Here is a 22,084-nt window from a genome sequence, read left to right as displayed (position 1 = left end):
AGTTTGATTTTCAACAGCCAAAGAGGTGCCCTATTCCATATATTCTTTTTTGATTAAAAAGAGTGATACGGAAGTTCAGTTATCTTCAACTATTTATCAACCTTCTTGAAAATACTTAAACCCCTCAAAACCTCTGCAAGCAATAAGCACTGATTGCCGTTCACTTCTCTCAATAAATTGTAAAACTTTGTAGCGGTTTTTCTAAGAACTCACTCGAACTTTTTCTATATTTTTACACTTGCCGGTCTATGAGTTACTGGAAGTAAACCAGTTCAACTTAACCTAACCTACACTTAGCATTTTTCAGCTAAAGCTGTACTGATTAATTTATAGCAGCGAGAAGCACCGCATTCGATAAAGAAAGCTTCACGTTGAATAGCAGTTGGCGATGACGTTGATTTCCTGCATACTGCTATAGCAAAGCTGGTCTCGTTATATAATAGCCATACCTCGTATATACAAAGTTTTAATTTAAATTTAGTTACTTCAATCAATCACACAGTGTTAAATTTAATTACCTACTCAATTACTCAGTCGCGATTTATCTAAGAGTATCGATCATTCCATACAAGTCTTACCCTATTTTATGTATCATAGTTTTTAGTAATTCTTAAAAAACATTTAAATTCTTAAACCTCTAACATTTCCCCATAAAGGCACGCCCACATACACACTTATTGCGCTCGTTCACATAAGGCTTATTCTTTATTAATTAAAACACGTATTTAATAGACTTACCTACTCAATTCCTCTCGTGTTGCCGCAATGGCCTTTTAACTTCTTCAACAATTTTATTTATCCTTTTTTAAGCCAAATAATACTTTTAAGTATGTTTTCACTTAATTCTAATAAATTTGCTCGCTTTTCACTCCCATTTCACGCCATTTTTATTTCACTTATTCACTCCGATCAGACTTCAGATTTTTTATTGTAATTTCTCTCCCTCTAAAAGTGTTTTATTTTTACCCATACACTGAAACTTTTTCACAGTGGCATTAAATATAATTTTCCATATAATTATCAACTTAACCAACTCATATTAGTAATAATTTTTCTATTAAAATTTTATATGGTATACTTACCAAATTTCCTACATATTTAAATGCATTTTTACTCCTTTATTTTTACCTTATACCCAACTCACTCTCACAACTCAACTCAAATCAACTCAAAACTCAACTCAACTCAACTCACTCTTAACTCAATTATTACTTAGTTTACTCAATGAAATGCACAAATTGAAATGCACTCCCGCTCCTCTTTAATAGAATCCAAACTACTTAACTTACTTAATTACACGTAGATATTTTATAAACTCACTACTTACGATGTAATATTTTCTAACAATTTATTAAAACACTAAATTTTGACTCACACATTCGCCCTCCGCATGATGTATCACTCACTTTTAGCACCCCACTCTACCGCTCTACTTAAGAACTTTTACTCAAATACTCTCACTTAATTTTTTCGTTTAAAAACACATTAATAGGCGCCTTCGATTCGCCATTTCTCTGGGCTTTCCTCACTTGGCGATTATACCTCACATCAGTTGTACCTCATAAACTGATATAACTCACTAATTTCAGTACTCCCAACTCTCTTTCGAGAAAGTTTCATTAGAGAAACTTTTGTTGCTTCAACTTTGCGAATTCTCGTTTGGTATTGCTCATACAGTTTGCAATTGTTAGTTGTTGCTCCGCAGTCAATAACAACATTGAGAAGAACGAGAACACAAAGAGTGTTGACAGAGCGCGAGCATCACAAGTCACGAGCTTCCAAGCAAATGTAATTTTTGACAGCACTGTTCTGGCGCTACCAACAGATGTTTATTTATACCAGCTACCTCTTGCTAACGCCCAGCGAATCGAAGGCGCCTAATATGAACGCAGTATTTCATCATTTATTTGTCCACCCCCTCATAGCTTTTTTCACGCACTCACGCACTCATTCACTCAGCTGCCATGAGCACTAACTTATTCGCTAAAATAAATATTCTCTATTTGTATTTTTGTACTTTTCTTCTTCTTGTCTAATTCTAGTTGTGATTACTGTTTTTATTTAAAAGCGAAATGGTTATGTTGAATCAACAACAAATACAATGCAACTTGCACCAAGTGACAAATGCAAAGTATAAAAAGAGATAGCACTAATTATACAAATAACTGTTTACTACATATATACATAAAACACGAGTGTATGGCACAAAAAAATATCGAAAACATAAACACCAAGTAAAAATCTAAAGAAAACATTAAAAAAAAATTAACTATGTCATGAAATCATCAACCGCTAATCAAAAGTAGAAATGTACTGAAAATTTCTTAAAATAAATAAAAACGTTAAACTATGAATTTTAAACGGCTGAACAGCAAACTAAATGCATTCAATCCACAAGAAGTGAGCGCAGCAATAAGGATCTGACACAAGTAGCGTTTAAAGCAGAGCATTCAACTCTTTACTGAAACATCTCTCAGGCGTTCCCGAGTTTAATTTTTATCCTTGGCGTACTTTCATTGTTTCGCTCACAAATGTACGACGCTCACAATCGGTAACAACAACACAACAACTTGAATGTAGTGTGTAGCTGCTTACCAACACCCACGCAATCACGCTTGCTTACATCGTATTGAAAAACAAAGCACAGAAAAACTCACGCACATGCGCTTCCAATCAGAAACAAAACAAAAAACAAAAACAAAAACAATAGAAACAAAAAATAGCAAAAGCAATATTAAAACAGCTTGAGTGTATATTTGGCGTAGAAAATATATTTTGCATATTTGCTATCGCTCTTTAGATTGATTGCTCGCTCGTTCGCTCACTCACTCACTCAATTCAGACTCAGACTCAGATTCAGAAAACGCTCAAACGCTTAGAAGTAAAAACACAAACAATCAAATATAATTTTTAAATGATATTTGTGTGCCAGTGTGTGTACGCTCACGATTACATAGATTTTTGTATTGCTCATACTGTAAAGTAATTATAAAACTTAAAGTACGCACCCAAGCAACCCAACTAGCAAAGACACCAACCATCACCATAAATAAGCACCTTAATCAATTTTATCACTAATACCACCAACACTTATTTTGCTTATAAAGTTCAGTCCTCCACCAGCACCACCACTACAACCAACACTAAAACCACAACCTTCAGCCAATCTCCAGCTTTTTGTAATCCTCCAGCAACGCAAATAAACGCAAAATTGTCGTCACACCAACGCACTCTAAGTGTCACCGTAAACGTATTTATCACCGTTATCATAAACGTAAACGTAAAAGTAAAAGTAAAATTAAAAGTAAAAGTAATAGTACAAGTAAGGTAGCAGCCACCGCCTTGGTCATCACCGTCACCGTAAATTTTGTTGTATTTGTACACCGTAACTATAATTGTAACCCTTCCCGCCCGCCAAATCCCATTCCAGCACCACAATTGCACATTACTATAATAATAGGCACCCCTACTACCACTATTACTACCGTATGGAGCGCGGCGCCAGCGGTAGTAGTCACCATCATCAACATGCTGCCGCCGCCTCCACCGCTGCTGCTGGCCACAGTTACATGACCCACCACGGCGCCGCCACCGCTGCTGACGTTGAATATGAGTACAATACGTCGGGCAAGTCTTCCTTCGACAATCCCGCCACCAAGAAAAAGCCACCTAAACTGAAAGCCATTAATCGTTCCCTATCGATGGCAATCGACAACTACGCACCGCCGATCGGTAGCGGCGGCACCGGCTCACCATCAACGATGATTTTGGACGACTCGCTTATCGTCGAACAGCCGCTTATACATCGTTCCGCGTCTCCGCTACCTCTGCGCTCCGCACCGCCGCAGACACTTGCGATACCCGCGCATCAAATACTTGGTGGGGGTGGCATTGACGGCAATCGCGCCGTCTCGCCTGCACTCTCGGCACGCCAACAACATCATCAGCAACAACACAGCCTACATACGTTTCAGAATATGGCAGCGCAAGCACGTCAGCAGCAACAACAGCAAGCTCATCATCATTCGAGCTCGACGAGCTCGCCCACATCCCATGTGGTTAGCCCGTTGCCAGTGCGCGTACCGTTGGCACACCAGCCGGACATCTACTTGGTCAGCAGCAGTAGTCTGGGCGAAGACGTGGGCGCACTCGGTGGTGGCGTTCGTGGCGGCAGCAGTTCGCCTATACAGTTCATCGATGACTATATGCTGCCGCCGTCGTCGCATCGACATACGGTCAGCGCTACGCACCCGCTTAAAAAGAATATGTTTCGTCGCTCTGATACTATTGACGTGCATCCGGCTTCCACTTTTCAGATGAAGAAGACCCACTCGTTTCACGCGCAACAAGACTCCGCCGCCACAATAGATCAAATGTTGCTATCCGCCGCGAGCGCGTCGCAAGGCTCGTCGGCGTCCTCGAGTAGACGCACAAGTTCGGTGCGCGGCAATTTCCTAATGCCGGGTCATCCCGGCAGTGGTGGCAGCAAAGATCTGAGTCGTTCACCATCGCCCAGTCGACGAGGTTGTCGTTCACATCGCTCCTTCAACGATCCGGGTCGCCGGCCTAGCATCAAACCGGAGTCAGTAGTCGAATCGCAAATACGGCATCCATCGCTCAACGACGAACTAATGGAGTCCCTAGAGGGTCGTTCAGCGGCGACGCTTTTCCCACAGCAGAACCTCTCGCTCGAAAATGAGCTCTTCGTAGAGTCGCGTTCGCGCAGCAACAGCAGCACAAAAATGGAGGATGTTGGCATGGAAGTGGCTGCAGCTCAGCGAGCTGCTGCTATATTACTGGCGCGCAAAAGTTCGAGCTCCTTCGAGGATGGCAGCGGCGCCTCAGCTATGACGCACGGCGGCACTCATCCACCTTCGGCGTCTGGGAGTAGCCTAAAGAAGAGAGGCGAACATCCGCACACACGTCAACACAGCTCACAGAGTCTCGAATTGGATGGACGCCCTTCAACTTCTGCGGCAGCAGCAGCAGCAGCGGCCGCAGCACATGGTCACCAACCGCACGCGTTACAACTTCATAGCGCCGCTGCGGCGGCCACAGCCGCCTATCACTTTAAACGCGGCGCGCAACACGGTCGCTCACTCTACTTATCGCCAAACAACCTCGAAGAGCTGCAAGTGCATCAGCGTCCCAGCATTCTTGCCGCAGCGGCTGCCTTTCAGGGCACCAACGCCAGCGCCAGCGTTAAACAAGCAAAAGCATTACACAGCGCCAGCATGCGTTTGCGCACTTATCGCGAAACACTCAGTGCGACCAAGAAATCGAAAAGTTTTATTGGCGATGGCGCCTATCCGCCCCCCGCTGTGACAGGCAATGAGTTCGAACTCACATCACCCCACCGACGCAATAGTCGTCCATTGTCTAGTGCGGTCGGCGGCACTGTGGACGATATCAAGCGTAGTCCACGTCCGTTAGCGCTCACGCCGACCTCCGCTGCAGCAGCTACCGCTTTTATGGAGGAGAAGCGTCCCTCTTTCGAACGTAAACCGTCGCTGACGTACGAACTCAGCGATGCTGCTTTCGAGCAAGTGCTACGTCCATTTCATCACAAAGTGGCCGGGCGAAAGGCTTCGATGAGTGGCGGTTCACATAAGGCGCTCAAAAAGAAATCGCTCAGTGACGAAACAGACGAAGAGGAAGAAGCCGATCGGAAACGAAAACGAATCGTTTGCATTGTGATGACAGTGTTCCTATGCTTGGTATGCGCCAGTGTGCTGGTTGTGATACTCACACTAACGCACTCCTCCGGCCAGTCAACACATCATCACGGACCGAGCAAGAAGATCTACACATTTTCACGCGAGACGCCAGTGCATTATAACGGTACGATTTGGGGTCTCAAATGTGCCATGTTCGATAGAGGTATGGGCAGAAAGAGAGGAAGAGAGGGGGAGAACCGAGATGGTAAAGAAGTGGGGAGGTGCCGCATGTAATGGGTTACCACAAATGTGGGGGCATGAGCTGGTCGTTTGTGCTAGACATTGTAAAAAAGCACTGACCCGCATGGAATTGTCATTGGTCCTTCAACTACACACTTACACACTCACACACACACAGAAGAAACACATATGTGACTCTACTACATTGCATAGTTTCCATTGTCATTATTATGCAAATTACGCCACGACGGCGTTGTTGCAGCCTTGTGCCCAAGCGGGAGACATGCCACACACTACACAAATACACCCTGGTAAATAGTGTGCGAGCAGCAGTCGGTGTAGCGCTCACGTTTCACAAGCAATACACAGCAGCTCCCCTGCTGCGCTCATTTATAACACATTTCCGTTACCCATGCCACTGCCACCAGCTCATCTGCCCAAGAAAAACTAACCAGCACCTCTTCACTTCCAATACCGCCTTCTGTCTACCGTTTGACTCTACTTTGTCTCTTCCTCGTAAGTATGTGTGTGTGTATGTGTATATGAGCAGGCGCATATGGCCTTTTATTTTTAAGCGTGAAATGTAGGTTATACAATGCTGCTACTGCCACTGCCACCTACACTGACACTGTCACCAGTAATGTCGTCCTAGCCTCTTCACTTCCAGTGTTGTTGCCACTTGTGGTGACATTGGCTGTTGCCTGTTGGCTGTTGGCTGCTCGGTTGGCTTCTACCGCCTGGTATGACGTGCAAATAATAAAATGTACACAGCTGTAAATAATGCTAAGAAAAAAATATAGCTGATGCTGCAGTAACGTTGCACGTTGAAGTCACTTTGCAGCTCGACAGTAGCCACATGACAATCAACACTATCAGCATTTAGGGCAAGTCAGGCTCAAGGCTGGCAGGGATAGTAGTGCTTGTGCAAATAGTGATATTAAAGTGAGTACGAAAAACAACAACAACAAGAACAAACAAAACAATCATACAAAAGTGAACAACAACAAAATAGAACAAAAATGCAATGAATGTGGAAGTGTTAGCTGGAAATTTATGCAAATGGTCTCTTCGTAAGTGTGAAAAATCCAAGTGCATGTGCGCTCGAGTCAGAGAAGAGAGTGTTTATGTGTGTGGCGTTTTACAAAATACTTTAGATAAGTCTATTGACAATGCAGTCAATGCACTCTGGTTGCAGATGCGTAAATATGATGACGGTAATTGGGATGTTTTACTATATTCGGAAGCATCCCTTTTATCACACCCCCTCTCTCTTCATCACTCTCCCCACACACTCCTTACACCAAATTAAGCATACCCAAAAATGCATTTAATTATTTTCAAAGGCCAAAGTGGCAACTGGCTGTCTTATAGGGATTGTTCGTGCATGGCGGTCAAGATTGTGTCAAGTGATTCCGGCAATTTAATTATGTAACAAATAACAAAAAAACAAGATTCGGTATAGCTCCACACCAGGAACTTAGATAAATATAATATAATAACGGACTTTTAACTACTGAAACTTTTATAAAAAGCAGAGTAGGTTCAGATATGCACTCAAAGAAGGCATTCATTTACCATTGAAAAGTAATTGGATGCTTTGAATCTAAGGGCAGATAGGCAGGAACTAAGAATCTTTTCAATTTACATAAAACAAGAGCAAATTCTTATAAAAGTTAGTACCCAGCTGATACTTCGATTTATATATAACCGGAAATTAAATGAATTGGACATCCGGGAAAATCAGTTCCGAAATTCTAAGCTTTAATTAAGAGGCTGCCTATTGATAAGGCAATGGATCTCCAAGCAGCACAGAGGTCTATATATAAGTATATAAGTTAGGGATTTCCGATCTACTACACTTAAAAAATCAATGGGCCAGCCACACAAAAGAAAACGCAAGTTGCGGAGGATCCACTCTTAAACTTTATTTACAATTTTAATATTGAAACTAATTGTGCTTTCCAGCAACCCGTCCCGAACTCGACTGCCTGATCATTGTGGCCTGTTTTCCACCTTCTGTCACACCTGTTGTCACCTGTTGTGACACGTGTAACGGACAGCTATGGGAGCGTCGCAGAAATAGGGACGGGTGCGTGTATCCTTTGTTGGGTGTTTAGAACTCCTCTTCTTATTTCCGGTGGGTGTCTCAATGCTGTTCTACAAACGAAGTGATGATTTTCCATGAATATATTTTCCAATGGCAGAAATACACTCGCATGTTTGCCACTACCAGCCGAGGGGCGCCCACTATTAGAAAAAAACATTTCTATCATTCGATGTTTCATGCCTACAGATTGTTTCGAACCCAGGCCCTACCAAATGGTAGTCACGTACAAACTCATTGGGCCACTAAATAAACTCAAGTTCAAATCTTGGGTCATTTCTCAAATGCCTAAAAATAATCCCTTAAAGCCAAGCCGAAACTAAATCTAACAATCACCAAAGAATCTTCCACCAAAGCTCACGAAGCTGCTGGCGCATCATTAAATAACATATACAACAGTCTTACGACTATCAATTGCAGCCGCTTCTGATCAATCTGCTCACTTCGAATGTCGAATTGAGTAATTGCCTCACCAAAAACGCGGAAAAATCTTCCCGGCCTTAAGCCAGGCTCGGCGATCGTTTGGCGGATGTTCTCTCTTTGGTTACAATTCGTTTTCCATCGCCAATTACAAATACCATCCGTTTGAAAAATGTGTAAATTGTGTTATATTTTAGCAAATAATGACAATTCGGTCTAAAAGGTTTAATTCGTGTGACGCCCACACATAGAGTTTCGCCTTAAGACTAGAAATGATGCAATTGGTTCCAAACGTTTTTTCTTCCTGATTTTCAGTTCCTGAGTAGTGGGTTAAATACTCACATATACACCGGCCCGACTCCACGGTTTCCATACTTTTATCGATATTTTCGTTGATTGGCTTGGCCTAACAGAGCGCCTCCTGTTCGACGGCCATACTATCAGAACTGTTTCGTTGGATCCACTGCATTAGTTCTAGTCTTAGCTTGCACCAATGCTGCGACGACAGCTACAAACAATGGATCAGATTAAACTGTTTTACGAGGTGTGGCCAATTGGTCAATAAAACTCGATTTTTTGCTATCCGCAATTTCAGTAGTCTCGATCTTACTGCACAATGATTGCGGCGTATCCCCGCCGATTGGAAATGCCCCTGATAATAACTCGTTCTGCACCGCAGCTACAGTTTTATTGTCCTGTGCGCCACCTTGATGAGTTGCTATAACGTACGAATCCATCTTGGCGAATAAGACAAAGTCGCATGGGGACCAGAAGACGAGTGGGGCAATGTACAAATCTTTCGCTTGTTAAAAATCTCCTGTAACGACTTGCGAACGGTTTATTTATTTATTTGAATGCTTAGGCGCGTGAGCAGACAATCGACGTATCGGTACGAGATCTGTAAATACCTATCACGGATACTTGAAAGAGTTAGATAATGGTTTTAAATTAGTCCACAGATTGGAAGAAATGTTTTCCTTGATTTATTTTAATTAAAAACATAAAAAGGTTAAGAATTTAAGAGTCATGGACTATGTCGTAATCTAATCAAGACTTGTCTTAAATTTGTTCTCTTTGGTCCTGCGCTTTACCGAGGAGCCAGTTTCAAATCTTTCTCATAACTCATAAAATTTCTTTCACCTGCCAACTAAGGGATTAATTCTCAAGTGCTTTGCTGGTACCACCACCAATTTAGGTGACGTAAGTAATAAGCATTCCCATCAATCCACCAAGCTCCTCTTCCCGCTGTGTAACCATCTGTTTACATTAGATACTACGCGATGCATTTCGCCAGCCAAAGTTTCGGCAAGTTGCATGAATACTATTTAATTTTATACATCAAAGTTTTTTCGTCCTTTTTCTGTACTTTGCAGAAACATTTTCGTTTGACAGTTATGCTGTTGTGAATTTAAACTTTTATATGCCAGGTCATCTCAACCCCTAGCCTCCGCACACAATCACTTCTTCAACTTGGTTATGGTTTTTCGTGCGACAGTTACTTGTTGTTTTTGTTTGATTATAATTTTTTTCTCTCTTTTACGATTTTCTACTTTTTTTCTCTTTACTAATTTTGGGTACTTCTTTGATGTTTTGTCTTGTTTTTAACTTTTTTTGGAATTTTAAGTACCATTTAAGTCAAATGTTCTCCACACGAATGAATAAAAGGAAGAATATGAAAAGTAGCACCACTGCTCCACTACTCCTCTCGTCCTGCATTGAGTTTTCTCGCCCGCTGACACAGTCTGTCCACTTTTGAGTGGCAGTGTTTAATGGTGCGGTAAAAGTTTTTCCCTAAAAGCGTTGTGGTGTCGATGCCAGCGACGGTGCAGAAAAGTAGAACAGCAGAACTAGAAGAAAATCAGCTTGCATGTCATCAACAGTCAAAATTTCATAGTTTGTTGCTTAGGTTGGGTTTTTGCTTTTCAAGTTTTATTATTCTATACAGGTGAAAATGTGTCGAATGACGAGAAAGTACACAACCACCTTCATGTGCTTTGGTTATTCTGGTATCAAACTTTAATGAAGGGGCGCTAATAGCAAATTGAACTTAAGTATACTTTTTCATTTAATTTCTTTCTCACTACTTTTTGTCTGCAATTTTATTGAAATTGAATTTGAATGATTTGATAATGGTTAAGTGAATTGAAAGAATTCTTAAATGCATTTATAAACTTAAAGGAAAAATTCTCTTCTAAATAAGTAAAGCTTTTGTAGAAAATTTCTACTTTGAAGGTTATGGGTTTCGAAGGCAAAAAATTGTCCTTTTTTCGAATTTATTAATTGAAATATTTTATTCAAACTTTACAACAAAGAAAAACATTTAGCGAATATCTTCTGAAATTTTCATTTCAAAATTTTAAAAATTAAACCTTAGAACTTTATTTTCTATGCCGCGAAGAATAAATTTTCCTTAGCATTTTCGGATTAACTCATGAAAAATTCATACGGAATTGAAAAACAAATTATTTCTTCTAATAGATATGTATATAACACGTGCTTGGACAAAAGAAATAACATTTTATTTAATTTCGGTAGAACTGGTTGGTTGGTTGTACTGATTTGTTCGTAGATAAACGAAGTCTCTTACAACCTCGAAATCATAACTGGCAACAGTTACTTGGGTGCCGATACGCGAGTGTGCCGTTGGTTTGTTTGATGGCAGGAGGTACTTCGTTGTGTCCTCGTTCGCCTTGCCTTTTTTATCCAGTTTGGAAAAGGCATAATTAACAACGCGCTTGTTAAGGCTCATGATATGAATAAAAAAATTGTGCCTGAGCGATTAAGTTCTGCGGCTAGCACAATCTTTTCCAGCATCAGGTTAAAGAAGTCACACGACAGAGAGTCACCCTGTCTGAAACCTCGTTTGTTATCAAACGCCTCGGAGAGGTCTTTCCCAATTCTGACGGTGCTGCTGGTATTGAGCAACGTCATTTTCAGGTTTCGTCAAGGTGATGCATGCTCTTTACCAGCTCCTCGCCGCCATGTTTGAATTGATCAGCTGGCAGTCCGTCGGTCACCGTGGCTTTGTTGTTCTTTAGCAGCGTTATCGCTATTCACACCCCGTCATCGTCGAATAGCGGAACGACAGTTTCGTCGTTAACGATTGGGTATCGGGATCTTCACATTCTCTGCGAGATGCGCAGCTGTTACTATTGAAGAAGTGTTCGAGAAGTGTTCCCTCCATAATTGAAGCGTGCTCTGAATGTCAGTCACCAGATCGCCGAGTTCATTCTTAAACGAAAACGCCCCGGTCTTGATACTTTCTGTAAGCCGCCGAAATTTCTAGTAGAATTCTTTAGACTCGGACGTTGTTCCTATTGGTTGGCATCTCAAGCTACTCACTATCACTTATTTCGGCCTTTCGTTTCTTCTTTCTGATAATACATCTCGCTCGCAGCGTGGCTCTACAGCAAGCATCTTTTCTTTGCGTGCCGGCATGACATTCCTCGTCGTACGATTTATTTTTCGGGCTCGCCGAAATCCGATTTCTTCTTCGGTGGCGGTACGTACAGAACGAAAAATGTTGCTCCAATGCTCGTGCATGCCGGATTGTTGGGCTGTATTCTCTGAGAGCAGTAGAAGAGTCGAATGCGAGTCTTCTGGTTTGACAACGAGTATAAACTCTACATTTTTGATCGATACTTTACGAGATATCGAGAAAAATTGTGTTCAGCGACGAAGCTCATTTTTGGATCAATGGGTACGTAAATAAGCAGAATAGTTGATTTTGGAGTGAAGATCAGCCGGAAGAATTGCAAGAGCTACCAACGTATCCAGAAAAGGTCACAGTTTGGTGCGGTTTATGGGCTGGAGGTATCATCAATCGTAACGTAACTGTGAAATGATATCCAACTTTTTTTTGCCCAAAGTGCAAGAACTTGACTTGCATGACATGTGGTTTCAGCAAGACGGTGCCACTTGCCACACAGCACGCGTAACAATGGACTTGTTGAGAGGCGAATTCGGTGAACATTTTATTTCACGTTCGGGACCTGTCAATTGGCCACCCAGATCGTGCGATATAATGCCTTTAGATTATTTTTTGTGGGGCTATGTTAAAGCTCATGTCTATTCAAACAAATAGAAGGAAGTTTCACTTGGAAAAATAGTTAATGAAGAAGACAAATTCTAACGGGCCTAGGATACTACTTTGGCGTACACCAGAGGAAGCAACACAAGAATAAGACGATACATTATCGAGTCGAACGATACAGTGCCTATTGTCTAGATAGGAGTTTATGCACTTCAATTAAAAGCCGTTGTCAAATTAATGAAAACCCCATTGCATTAATAACAAAATCTGTGTTTTTACTCTTCTTTAAATTTCTTAGTTATACTGATATTTCATCTATATCATAGCAATGTTTCAATTTTTTCTCTTGCCATATAATTTTCTTATTCCTTCAAATATTATAAATACTTATATTTCGAACCTTTTGCTTTTGCCTACTTCAACTTTGAAAACCACAACCCAAAACTCAGCTACAAATTTAGCTGGCATAAAAATCACTTTACAATATCAACTAAACTTTGCCGCCCGAGACGCTTAACATCTCCAAGAACAATCACACTCCAAACAAATAAAATTCACCCATGTGGAGCTAAAACCACAAACTGCTGCTCTGGTAAGCCGCAGCCTAAGTCCTTACTTCGTATGCCTAAGTCCTGACTACACACACACACATAGATGCACATCACATGCTCGTAGTCGGCCAGCCATCAAATACAATGTAGATACCCACTTACGGGTTGCCTGCTTGCCCTTGTAATAGTTTAAGCCGTTTAAACCTATTTGCCCACAAGAAAAACTATAATTGAGTGAAAATTGGCAGCAGGCGCAGGCCAGTGTCAGAGTATACAAAGAAACTTATAGTTACATGCGCACATGGCTATGTACTTCTGCATATGTACATGTTTATGTGGGTATGTATGTACGCTGTACGTCCATGAGAGTGTAGACGTGTCGGACTGCATGTTTACATTGCGCCCAACTTTGAAGTACAACTCGATCGGCACAATGCAAACAAATTAACAACACTGTTAACCACAATGGCAACCAACCAGCCACGAGCCACTTGGAACAGCTTGCCACGAACAAAAGTTTGCCAGCAACACTCCATTCAGAAACTTCATCAACATGCTGGCGGCGTGCAAATATGAGTTCCCGCTGCTATTTATCTAATTCAATTAACTGAAATTATGAGTAAAAAATAAGCAGACGAGGCAGACGTGGCAGTGATATCAACCTGAATGTTTAGTTTTTTTGTTTTTCTTTCACTTTTCCCTGCTTTATTGCAAAATTGCTCTTGTTTCAAGGCTTTTCGGAATGAGTCAATAATCCCACGCTTTTTTTTTTTTTGTATGTACCTACGGCAAAGTGGCGCTTTCAGCTTTGCAAGCCCGCATGCATGAAATTAATAAAGCAAAAACTTTTCACTCCATAGCTGATATGTACTCGTCCTCGTAGTACCTGAGGCACCCGCAAAGCTATGCGAAAAATTCGTCATTCAGGCAACTTTGTCGAGCACATTTTTTACTTTGGCCTTCTGCTATCTGTCTATTATCGAATTTGCTGCACTTTTCCACCATAGAGCACAGCGCTAATGTCTTTTATCTACCACTGTCACTGCTCACTCGTTACCCCTCTTATACTTATAGGTATTAATAACACTGTAATCTATTTTTGGTATTTTTTTTATTAAGTTTTGCGTGTGGCTTTTATGCTTTTCCACTAAAGCCAACGTGCAAACAAATTTTTAATTAAATTTTCAGTAATTTGTGTGCACACATGCGCATGCATACGAACACATTGAGGCAGCCGGAAAATTTTAGTACGGCTTGTCATATACGAGTATGTATGTGTGTATGTATTTACGTAATTTTCGTCGGCTGACATATTGGCATACCCGTTGCATGCCGCAGCAGCTGCAACATTGTGGTACCTTAAACCAGTCAATGGCACTGTAGCAAACCGAAAATTTGTTGTTGGTGTTGTCATTGGAAATTTCAGTTTTTTCAGTTTTCTGTTACGTACGCCAATTTGTGTACAGTGACCGATGTAGTGACACAAAAGCAAACAGAATATGCCGTGCGCAAATTAATTATTTCCAGAGAGTGAAGGAAAACGGTGCACAAGTGCATTTGTATACTCGCATGTTTATGAATGCGGCAGATATCTATGGTAATTTACAATTAAAATGTAACTTGAGAGATGTAAGGCTTTATGATTTCCACACACGCACTCGAATATACATATACATTAGGGCGGGTCGATTTAAAAATCGCTCATTGCTCTGTGAAAATCGTATTCTAGGGATCAAAATAAGAAACTTTGCCGAAGGAACTATACCTCTAAAACGAATTCTAATGTCCCCCAATTTGGGTCGAACGAAAAATCCCACTTTGACCCATTTAGAGTGCTCCAATCGACTCCAAATGTATGACCGACCCCCACTAACTTTGGACGGCCGATCCACCCGTGCCAGTGGCACACCCCCTGGAACTCCTCTGGGGGGTTCCCCATACAATCATTTCAAAATATCACCATTTTTGGCCTTTACATGAGAAAAGAAACTAAAAAGTTCGACCCAAATTGGGGGACATTAGAATTCGTTTTAGAGGTATGGTTCCTTCGGCAAAGTTTCTTATTTTAATCCCTAGAATATGATTTTCACAGAGCAATGGGCGATTTTTTTGCCTCCCCACAAAAGACACTAAAAGTTCGACCCAAATTGGGGGACATCAGAATTCGTTTTAGAGGTATGGTTTCTTCGGCAAAGTTTCTTATTTTGATCCCTAGAATATGATTTTCACAGAGCAATGAGCGATTTTTTTGCCTCCCCACAAATCGACCCGGCCTAATATACATATATAATCCCGCGCTTTTTATATATATAATTGGCCCTTAAACCCTTTTTGGGTGTTTGGCCGAACTCCTCCTCCTATTTGTGGCGTGCGTCTTGATGTTGTTTCACAAATGGAAGGACCTGCAGTTCCAAGCCGACTCCGAACGGCAGATATTTTTTTTATGAGGAGCTTTTTCATGGCAGAAATACACTCGGAGGGTTTCCATTGTTTGCCGAGGGGCGATCGCTATTAGAAAAACCTTTTTTTTTATTTTGGTGTTTCACGGAGGTTCGAACCTACGTTCCTCGAATCCCGAATGGTACTCACGGACCAACCCATTCAGCTACGGCGGAGCTTTTACTCCCTTTTTTGCCTACATCTCATTTTTCCCAACAAACCTTTTCATTCGATATCAACTTGAAATACATTTGAAAATTTATTTTTTTTTATAATATTTATTTGTTTCTTAATTTAAGTACCGTAACATTACGTTTGGTTCATCCCACAATGCCAGTTCTGCTTACCAAAATTGGCCAACTGGGCACATTATATTATAATCTCAACCTTCATATCAAGAAAAGTGAGGTTCTTACCCATTTAAAGTTTGAAAAAGAATTTTATTATTTGGATATACAATTGGTTATAAACTTTTTTTAAAAAAGAATCATTGTATAAAATGAAAGTGTGTAAAAAACATAAATTTAAATGTTTCGCGTTCTCATGTTGCCTTTTAAATTAGTCCTGCACCCAAATCGAACGACTTTTCTCCCCCATTCCTCTTTGTTTTATTTTCACGCACGTACGTTGTCATCGCATCACTACGAAACGACAACACCAAATGACGTAAAAATTTTTATACATTCATATTTTCACCCAATGAAGGTTATAAGCATGTTTTTATGATGGAACTCCCTTCCCACAGCCCCCAGGCCGCGCCACCAATCTCATTCGTCACTAATAATCGTATATTTGCCTAAAAAATCTTAGTTTTTCCTATTTCCCACTATTTATAGCACACTCTAGACTTCATAATCCGCATAAGCTGTTCAACTATGACCCAAATGCAAAGTTCAAAAACGGTTTGAGATGGAAAATTAATAAAAATAATTTTGCTTGATATTTTTCTGATTGGTTGTTTTGATTTTATTCAACGAGGCATAGCAACGGATGCCGGGTATTGTAATAATAATATTGTTCACTCAACAACGAACAACACGAGTGTGGCGAAATGAATTTCAACCGATTGTTTCGATTTGTATCCCATCTGTGGCCTGCTTTATTTGTGTGTGACATTTGTTCGTTTTATTTAATATTTTGTTTTTCTCAAGTTTGTTTTGGATATAAAAAATCAATAAAATGCCCATTTAAAGAAAATAATGTGTGACAAATTTACTGCATACGTTTTATGGCATAACCCAACTTGAGAACTAAGTGTTTATCAAACGTCAGAGAATATTTTTTCTGGTGTTTGCTGGATTATAATTCGCTTCTCCCAGAAAAGAGGAAGGATACTGTTTATTAGAAGCGTTATTGCCTTGGGTTTTTAAAATATGTTCGAACTCCTAGGCTTCTCGAGCAGTGTTCAAATACAATAACGCCATGTGTATGCTGTTTTGTGGGAATCCCTTAGTGCAAACATGTAAGTTTATCATTTGAGTTAGAACATAATTCATAGTTGCTTACGATACAGATTTTATTACATGAATATCATAAGATTGTTGGCAAATGAAGATAAATGGCATAAGCCCCTGAAAATATGTCTTAATCAAATAGTTTTTATCGCATCAAAAGTTTTAGCGTCCTTTTGCTTTGAAATAAAACGTACTAAAGGTTTGATATAAATCCTGAAGAAGCTTCAAAGAGGTTTCTATATAAATTATTTTTTAGTGCACTTCTGTGCCTTATTGTGACTTACTTAGAACTAACTATTCTACCCAACTTATTTGTAAGCCTTAGCCCAAGCTACCCCCATATCCGCCGCTGTCCGTGGAAGTTGGGCTAAACTTCTTGTTAACACTTAGAGAATTATAAGATTAGAACATGTATCATTCTACTTTAGTGAAATATAGGGTGATTTATATTATTTTAAGAAATTATCTATTCGTAGATTTAAATTCCACGTTCCTATTTTTTTCTGAATATTTTTCCTCATTATTTTTTAGCCTCTTATTTTTCATTTCTTTCAAATTTTCGAAATAGGCTTTACGTTTTTTGCCATTTTTGACTATTACTTTACAACTGTACTCAAAACGTTTCTCCACTCACTACGATGAGAAATTTTGTGATTTCCTGATACGCGAGAGTATTTTTAACGGTAATGTTCAAAAAAAAAGGTACGCATAAATGCACATTCATTTTGATTTTGAGAGGCGACCGCTATTAGAAAAACCTTTTTCTGACATTGGGTATTTCATGCCCGGAGCTTTGAACCTGTGCACTTCCGAATGGTAGTATTGCTCCAACACATTCCGCTAGGCGGCCGACAATATACGGAGAAAATACGAAACATCGCCAAGAAAAAGATTATCAAAAATCAACGAAAACTTTGAGCGGCTTCATACTTGCATTAAAATTAATTAAATTTGATTGAAATTTATTGGGCTATAAGACTGCGTACATATTTTTTTTTTTTAACTCTGATTAAAAATTTTGAAGAAAGTTTGTCGAATTTTTATAAATTTTTTTACAAAGTTGTAAACTTGTTCTACTGTGGGCTTTGCTAAAGATAAAAAGTCATTGAAAAAACGTAAATAGCAAAACCTGTGGCACATTTATAATATAATATAATAATAACCTTAACCTGCGCATCCTGCCCTTTTCTGTTCAGAATCAACAATTAGTGTTAGTTGGTGAAACAGACTCTACCAACAGGCACTTCTCCCTCTATGTAAAAAATGTTAAGCAACATTAAGACTACGTTGTATGAAATTTTTAAGTACATAATTAGTGTTTCTAATTTATAAGAAATTACATTCTAAATAAACAGAATGGTAGTTTCGATGGTAAACAAGCATAAATGAGGTAAGATAAGCTGTCGCCAATATCTTTTTAATTCCTAGCACTTTTACTACTAATTTTGAACAACAGCTTTTATATTACTTAGAAACTTTGAGAACCTAGAACTTCGAATGCGCTTCGCAACACATGTTAAACTGTGCTTAAAGTAAATAGTCTGGATTGATGAGAGTTTATGAATACTCATCAACAGACATTTACTTCAATCGCAGTTCAGACATAAAGCTACATACAAAAAAACCAACAAATAGTGACTGTGATTAAAGAAAGTGTACATCCCCACCTTGAAAAAACTAGCTCGAATGCGTAAGATACGATGCTGAATTCTTTTTTGTTTTTTTTTTTGTTTTCTTTTTTGTACTTTTGGTTAACCTAGCTAACGCTCGCATTAAGTCCTTGTCCAATGATTTACCCCTAAACTAACATTGTTCTCTTTTTCTACCTCTCTCCCGTTTTTCTCGAATTCATGCAGTTCGCCAAGAAAGTGAGCGCCTACTCAAGGAGACGTTGGATCGTGCGCGCTCTATCAAAAACGCAACGGAAGCAGCATCCCAGCTAGCGCAACAACAAATTCCATAACACAACGGCGATTCGGCGGAGCGTAGCAGAAAATTAGATTTTCCGCCACAATTGTTGCACCACCAACAACTGCCATTGCAACAAGATCAAGAACAAGAACAGCTACATACTCGTAATAAAGGCACTGTACTGAGCTTCGTGAGTGGCGCGTTTGTACGATTTTTAGCGCGTTTCGCCGAAAGCAATGAAAATTTTGATAGCAACAATGAAGGTCACGTTAGTGGAAGAAGTGGCATGTTTAGTCCAGCAGTGGCAGCAGCAGCAACAACAACACTAACAGCAACATCTTCATCCATGACAACCTTTTCCAAGCATGCACTTTTGACATTCAATGCTGCAGCAACAAATGGGCCCATCGGGAAAACGACAGAATCAAAAGCAATAAAAAGTCGATATTCAGCGGAGTCGGTGGAGAGTGCAGCAGCGCAAGCAAATATAAATAACGGTGTACAAAGGCCACATTCACACACTGCGCACACCGCTACACAACAAGAGCCAAAGCACCAGACGGCAATGCCATCAAAACTGTCAATTTCAGTATTGTCCCAAATTTTGTAGCGTCACACCTCGTTAGGTTACCTATGTGAACAAATCGTAGCGCTATTGGTATGGCATACCGACCTCTTTGCTGCCGCATGCTGCAGATACTGCAACAAACGTGTCAAACTAATTTCCCTGCCCTCTTTGTTGCAAACAGCGCATGCGCATGCACAGCATCACCAGCGCTATAACCAACATCATCAGCACCATCTGCTAGCGTCGTAACAGCCTCGTTCAACATACTATTCGTTATTTGAAGTGCTGCAGTAAAGTGCTGCCGCTGCAACTCTTTTACGCGCGCCCTCCAAGGCAGCAAGGGGAAATATTTGCAAGCAAAAAGCGGAAGTTGATTGATCATAGATTGTAAAGGAATTTTCTAACACGAAAAATGGAAATTGTTGCGCCTCGGCTAAACCCGTTAGTAGCCAACAAAGTGCATTTATGCGCATGCATGTTTCTGTGTACATATGTGTAGGTGCGGGTGTACGGAGACGGAATTATTAAAAATAAACAAAGCGTTCATCCACTATTGATAGGTATTTATGTTTACAAAAAGTCGGATTTCCACATTTTAAGCGCTAACGGCAACACAACAAATGTTTTAGGACCAAATTTTATAAAAGGACAATGAAATTTTAGGCATTTTGCGGTGGTTGAGTTATAAATGAAATATTTCAACACGGGTATGAGTGCGTTCCAAATCTTTTCTTAAAATCGAATAACTATTTAGGGCGCTTTAATGGACACGCGCTTCTCCCTTAACAAAAATAATATTATTTCATTTTCTTTCGCAACAAAATGATAATCGTCAAAATTTCTAAATTGGAAAAGGGCACTCACCCAAAGTCAAGGAAGAATAACAGAATACAGCATAAAGGAATAATGAGTAGTACCGCTACGCCGACGCAAAATTTACTGCAATATTATTAACGCCAACTGTCTGCATTTTCGCTATGGTTTTCTTTCCTTCTTTAGCTTGCCATGTACATATGCATGTGCATCATAGGTTTTTTCTTTTTATTTCTTTTAGTTTTTCCAACTTTATGTTTTCTCTTTTTGTACTGAATAATTACTCCTACGTAAGTATATGTGCACCTTAAATGTTGACTTGTTGAATAAGTATGTAAATACTACCCACACATTTGTTTTGTAAATAACGATGGAATGATGAACAACTCCTGCAACCTCAACTGATTGTTACCCTCAACCGCCGCCTTATGCCTCCGAATGGGTACCTACCTGGAAAGAAGAATGAATTGTATTCGAATTGTTACTGTATATATAGTATAATGAAATGAAATAAATTAAAAAATTACATGCAAAAGTTTAAAGTTGCGCTTGGATGTTACCCAAGCAGATGCAGATGTATTTTGTGAGCCAAATCAGCAAATTATTTGTTACTTACCATGTAATAACTTATTATATCAATTATGGAAACAAACTAATATCCTAAGCAGAAGTTTATCTGCCGTAAATTTGTGTGTACTTATGTATTGTAAACTTGTAATTTGTATGAAAGAAAAAATCGAATTTTTTAAGTGCTAAAAATAGTCAAAAACGACAAAATGACTTAAAATAAAACCAAAAAGCAAAATAATAACCTTAAAAAATTGAAACACAAGAACACTCACTACGTAAAAAATACGTACAACTTAATGCGAAATCATGCATAGAAAATCGGAGAAAGTTTGAAACGTAGTAGTATCACAAATGAACGAGTAATAAATGTAATTGTGCAACAAATACGATATTCACTAGTTATAGTTGACTAAGTAGCAAGAAATAAATTGTTTACCATTAACAACAAATAACGATAACAATGAAAAACTGAAATGAAACGCAACAAGCCCCTGGCAAAACAAAATTAACCTAACGAAACAGCCACACTTTCAAGTTTTTGCTTTCAAATAGCTCACACTTAGTCCCAATTTACACACAGAGACATCTGGAAGGGAGACACTGGAAATTCTCTTTTAATGTTTCATTCGTGGTCACACGGGTAAAATTGTTTTCAACAACATTTTGGCATTTAATACTTTAGCATCTTCTATATTCTACAACCCACTACATGTAAAGCGGAGAACGTTCGTCAACAGTTTCTTAAATATTTCAATGCTGAATGAAAACTGGTTGAATAATAAATATTTTTTTTTTTTTATTTACATATACATACAATAAAATTTTTTTTTACTTTAATAAAAAAAATTAAATTAAAAATACTTCATATATAAACAATTCACTTCAAATTAACTTGAATATCTGGAAAGAGGGGAAAAATTAGAATTCAACAGAAACATGTCTCATAACTTTTTTTAAATATACCTATTTTACTAGCAAAAATAATCCTGCATTTCCCAAGCAGCGTTCGGTTCATTGCTGATTTATTTCGTTTGATTGAAAACCAACACAGAATTCAGAACTTTCTCTCACAAAAGAAGAAAACGAATGGAGCAAATGTCAAAATTTGCTTTAAGATTGAAAATACGAATAAGAAGAGCAAAGCGTGTAGCCAGTATGGGAGACAAATTCCCTTCTTTCTTCCGCGGCCGTCCTTCTCCCCTGAACAAAATGTTTTCCTTCCAAATGTTTCCCTGTGTAAATGAGCACTTAAGCTGATTAAAATGAAGCTGGAAAATCCAAGGATGATAGATTTGCAATGTTTGCTCTTTAACTGTGGTGAATA

The 22,084-nt window shown here is 39.4% G+C and overlaps 1 protein-coding gene across 1 annotated transcript; it reads left to right on the top strand.

The window, feature by feature from the left end:
* Positions 1–2,031: 2,031 nt before the first annotated feature.
* Positions 2,032–20,071, top strand: LOC128867849 (uncharacterized). The gene is made up of 2 exons (XM_054109403.1): positions 2,032–5,841; positions 18,755–20,071. Exons 1-2 carry the CDS (start codon positions 3,489–3,491, stop codon positions 18,859–18,861), a joined length of 2,460 nt encoding a protein of 819 aa, XP_053965378.1. The 5' UTR covers positions 2,032–3,488; the 3' UTR covers positions 18,862–20,071.
* The last annotated feature ends 2,013 nt before the right edge of the window (positions 20,072–22,084 follow it).

The sequence above is a fragment of the Anastrepha ludens genome, chromosome 6 (genome assembly GCF_028408465.1).
Source record: "Anastrepha ludens isolate Willacy chromosome 6, idAnaLude1.1, whole genome shotgun sequence".
NCBI classification, from domain to species: Eukaryota; Metazoa; Arthropoda; class Insecta; order Diptera; family Tephritidae; genus Anastrepha; species Anastrepha ludens.
This window is presented reverse-complemented; position numbering and strand designations above follow the sequence as displayed.

Excerpts from the sequence above, each read along its gene's own strand:
- LOC128867849 (XM_054109403.1), top strand. The coding sequence starts at position 3,489 with ATGGAGCGCGGCGCCAGCGGTAGTAGTCACCATCATCAACATGCTGCC. Across the intron at positions 5,842-18,754 it reads GACGCCAGTGCATTATAACG|TTCGCCAAGAAAGTGAGCGC; the intron begins GTACGATTTGGG and ends GAATTCATGCAG.